This window comes from Colias philodice, chromosome 5 (genome assembly GCF_061535455.1).
Source record: "Colias philodice isolate Cphi_HAF_F1 chromosome 5, ilColPhil1 Martin Lab GWU primary, whole genome shotgun sequence".
NCBI classification, from domain to species: domain Eukaryota; kingdom Metazoa; phylum Arthropoda; class Insecta; order Lepidoptera; family Pieridae; genus Colias; species Colias philodice.
Window position 1 is genome coordinate 2,539,919 of NC_143090.1, and position 3,973 is coordinate 2,543,891.

Consider the following 3,973-nt stretch of genomic DNA (forward strand, 5'->3'; position numbering starts at 1 on the left):
AGCCGAAAGCTCTAACACAATAAAACGCGTATATTTTTTCGAAAGTACTTAATATATAGATTTTTTCCTTGTATAAAAGACACGAAATTTATAATAAAAGGTCTATAAACGTTGATTGTGTTTTATTCAGATTTGTAAATTAATCATGTGCAGCATCGAGATTATAGTTTAGTAACTAACTGTCCCGGCAAACGTTGTTCTGCCTTACTCTTATCACGGATATGCAAAATAGATGTGGGCCGATTCTCAGATCTACCCAATAGGCACACAAAATTTCATAACAATCGGTCCAGCCGTTTCGAAAGTATGGTAACTAACATTGTGACGTAAGAATTTTATATATAGATACAAATACAAAAAATTTGCAGATAGACAAAGAAAGCGTCAAAAAATGACTAGAGAGGAGGTGTTGCAAAGAAAGAAGATTGCAGAGAGAGCGAGGTACAGACGAATAAAACAAGATCCGCTGAAGTATGCACAATTGAGGATAAAGAGAAGAATTTCGTATTGGAGCAAGAAAGAACCTGGGATGCAAATTTATTATGACTAGGTGGTCTATGAAGTGAAGTAAGCTCTTATTGGGGCGTGAATAACAACTCTATCACAAATCACTGTCTATCTCAAAAACTGTAGCGCCAATTTTAATTATGTTTTCATCAATAGATAGGCCATGCAAAAGCAATGTTTTTCTAGGAAGATTTTAGTTAATAATTTGTTAAGTTTTACACAACGAAGGCGCGGGTGGAAAGCTAGCTTTTTATATATTTCATATTTGTTTCCCTATTTTATCGTTTTCTAAGATCGAGACATATCCTTTGTTGTTGATGTCCACTCGATAGCATTACTATTGGACATATTAGTTAATATTTTTTTCTTTGGATAAGAATTTTTTTTTGTTATTCCATCAATAGAGGAGCTTTTAATGCAACTCCAGATGTAAATTGTAAATATGGGTCTTAGTTAAGGGTTTATAGTAGGTAAAATATTATTATAGGAACTTTTTATTTTTTTATTAATTTATTGTATCCTCATTGAGTACGGTTGATTTGGTACAAATTGTGGTAATTTGAAAAGCAATAATAGTTGTCTTTTTACGTTTTTATTTGTTTATTTATACAGATTATAGTTGTTTAAGGTTTTTGTACATTTCATTTATAATTCTATAAGAAGATGATATACGATTTTAATTGTTGTTATTATTAATTAATTAATTGTATTTGGATATATACAATCCGTCGCTAGTACAATTGTAGATATACCTAATAAACTTATTATGAATAAATACCGTTTATTGATTTATTCAGTTATATTGTTTCACAAGCTGAATAATTGTTGCTCTTCGTCGAATTTCAATAAAATCATTATATAAATAACAATTTGGTGCCATCTACTGAATGTGTGTGTTACTAGAGAAAAGTTGAGTATATACAAATAAATCTCTATTAATCATTAATTCCTCACCATGCATCATCTGAGGGCCTGAGGCATTGGTGTTTAAAACGTTTTATTTGGTATTATCAATCATTTTCTCAATTCCTATATTCATTAATAATGCTTGTTTACACGATCAGCTCATTGGCGATTGTCCCATTGTTATAAATTTCAAGAAAGATACTTACTTTTTTATATTTTCAGTTCGCGGAATCAGCACGAACGTTATCACAACAGGAGCCAGGGAAACAATAGATAGTGGTAATACCTCTGATGATGACGTCATTGAGGTCGTTAGAGATGAAGCTCCAATAGAAATACTATCAGATGGTGAAGAAATGGAACTAGAAAATACAAGAAAGTCTTGTATTCAACAAAACTTTGAATTTACTAATCAGACTCCTGTATCTACGTCAGAGTGTAAAACTATGAAGGATGACGAGGCAAATTTCAATTTCATTGATATTGAAAATTCTGTAAATCCAGAACACATATTCGCTCCCGTTATATCTAATACTGTGTCATTGGAAAATAAGAGTGAAGAAGAAAAGGCTAAGGAAAGCGCTACACCTAATGATATTGTAGTGAACGAAAATAATGTTTCTGATAATATTAATTCTAATGAAAAAGAAAATCATGAACAAGATGAAGTGGATCCTGCTAGTGATGCTAAGGATCCTCTTGCATCAAAATCGGAAGATGGAGAGTGAGATAATAAATCCTCTGAATAACTTCTATTTGTATTACTAAATGTATGCTTTTAGTTTTAAGTGTATTGTGAATCGTTTATTCTGTTTTTGGTTATTATTTGAACTTATACAATAAAAAATAAAAAATTAAATAACTATATTTTTTACAGTAAATTTCTCTCAGGGTTTATTCCGAAAATTCTATAAAACAACTTTAATTGACATGTCTCGGCGTTTTTTTATCAAACTTAATGTATAATTTTTCCAAATAAACGTATTGACAATTAATTTCTCTCATTTTTCCAACCTAGCCTATTTTAATAGGTGATTTTGTTTTATATACGACTAGCCGCTCCGCGCGGTTTCACCCCCGTGGCTCCTCTCCTGTTGGTCGTAGCGTGATGGTATATAGCCGAAAGAATTTTTCAAATCGGACCAGTAGTTCCCGAGATTAGCACGTTCAAACAAACAAACAAACAAACTCTTCAGCTTTATAATATTAGTATAGATTCAATTTGTTTATAGTGATAATGATGGACTTGTTCGGCCATAACACTTTCATAAAAACTGTTTCCTTATAAAAAATCCTACTTACTGTAGGTACGTCGCTAGAAGTAAATAAAACATAGCCAATAGGTAAAACAAAGTTTATTCAAACATTTCTTACACCGAGATAATATAAACTTATTATAATATTAATACGTTGCTATATTGTAGAACGATTTCTTTTACAGAATTAAATTTTATGAGGAATATACAAAGTCTATAAAATGTATTACAAAATATACTTCTAGTGTAAATATCATTTACCAGGCATTATAAGGCACTAAATTTACAAATTTCAATTTAAATTCGATCGATGTAAACATTCTCTTATTATATTCAAGTTTATTCGCTATTAAACAAAATTTTAAATCGTCATTTATGCATAAAAAATATCCACTTCTATTTCTTCACAAATTTACCTACCATGATCTATTAACAAATTCTATATTATAAGGTGACCCGGCAAAGGTTGTTCTACCGAGAATACCGTATTAATTAGTAGTATAATAAAAGTTCACAACACATTCTAAGGCCGCGTTTCCATCTGCAAGAAAACTTCCGCAAGAAATGTCCGACAGTCTGTCTGACAGCAACTTGCAAGTCTACTTGCAGGTGGAAACGCGAAATTAGACTTACAAGTTGCTGTCAGACAGACTGTCGGACATTTCTCGCGGAAGTTTTCTTGCAGATGGAAAGGCGGCCTAAAACCTACCAAATATACAAAATAATACATAATACAATATACAAAATAATCTAGTTGTTTCCAGAAACTTAACAAACGCTGACATAATTATTAGATACATTTTGATTGATATCATTCCCAATATATAGGCATTTTCTACGCTCATATCGCTTCATTTAGCATTTGAGCGATACTATTGGTTCTTTACAAACACATCCCTCGCTACGCATCCTCGCCAACTCTGGTGAAAAAGCACCCTAATAAATGCAATAAGTAAATGCTACGAATGGTTATGTGCTAAGCAACTTCTGACTATAACATTGTCGTATGTGGTGAGACTAGCCTTGCACCCCAGCTGTATCCGCTTGTTGCAAGTCCAACGAATTTTCTCCTTATATGCTTCGTGCTTTATGAACTTGTGTTTGCCGACGTACACGACGGGAAATCCCCGGTTCGATACGCCAAATTTCACTGAAAATGTAGGATTAGTTAAAGCCAGGTAAAATAATTTTTAAGGAATTAAAATTATACACAGTACCTGCCCTTTTATAGGCATGATAGTAAAAAAAATGGCGCAAAATATTAAAAAAATGGAAGAATTGATTTTGAATTTACCCCTTTTTCT

The 3,973-nt window shown here is 32.0% G+C and overlaps 1 protein-coding gene across 1 annotated transcript; it reads left to right on the forward strand.

Moving 5' to 3' along the window:
• The first annotated feature begins 391 nt into the window (after positions 1-391).
• On the forward strand, positions 392-2,292 carry LOC149488315 (uncharacterized). The gene is made up of 2 exons (XM_089695281.1): positions 392-512; positions 1,636-2,292. The coding sequence occupies exons 1-2, from the start codon at positions 392-394 to the stop codon at positions 2,139-2,141; spliced, it is 627 nt and encodes a 208-aa protein (XP_089551407.1). The 3' UTR covers positions 2,142-2,292.
• Positions 2,293-3,973: the final 1,681 nt, after the last annotated feature.

What these genes read in the sequence shown, in the direction of transcription:
- LOC149488315 (XM_089695281.1), top strand. Translation starts at nt 392, where the DNA reads ATGACTAGAGAGGAGGTGTTGCAAAGAAAGAAGATTGCAGAGAGAGCG. An exon ending in GAGAAGAATTTCGTATTGGA is followed by an intron (nt 513 to 1,635) that starts GCAAGAAAGAAC and finishes TTATATTTTCAG; the next exon opens with TTCGCGGAATCAGCACGAAC.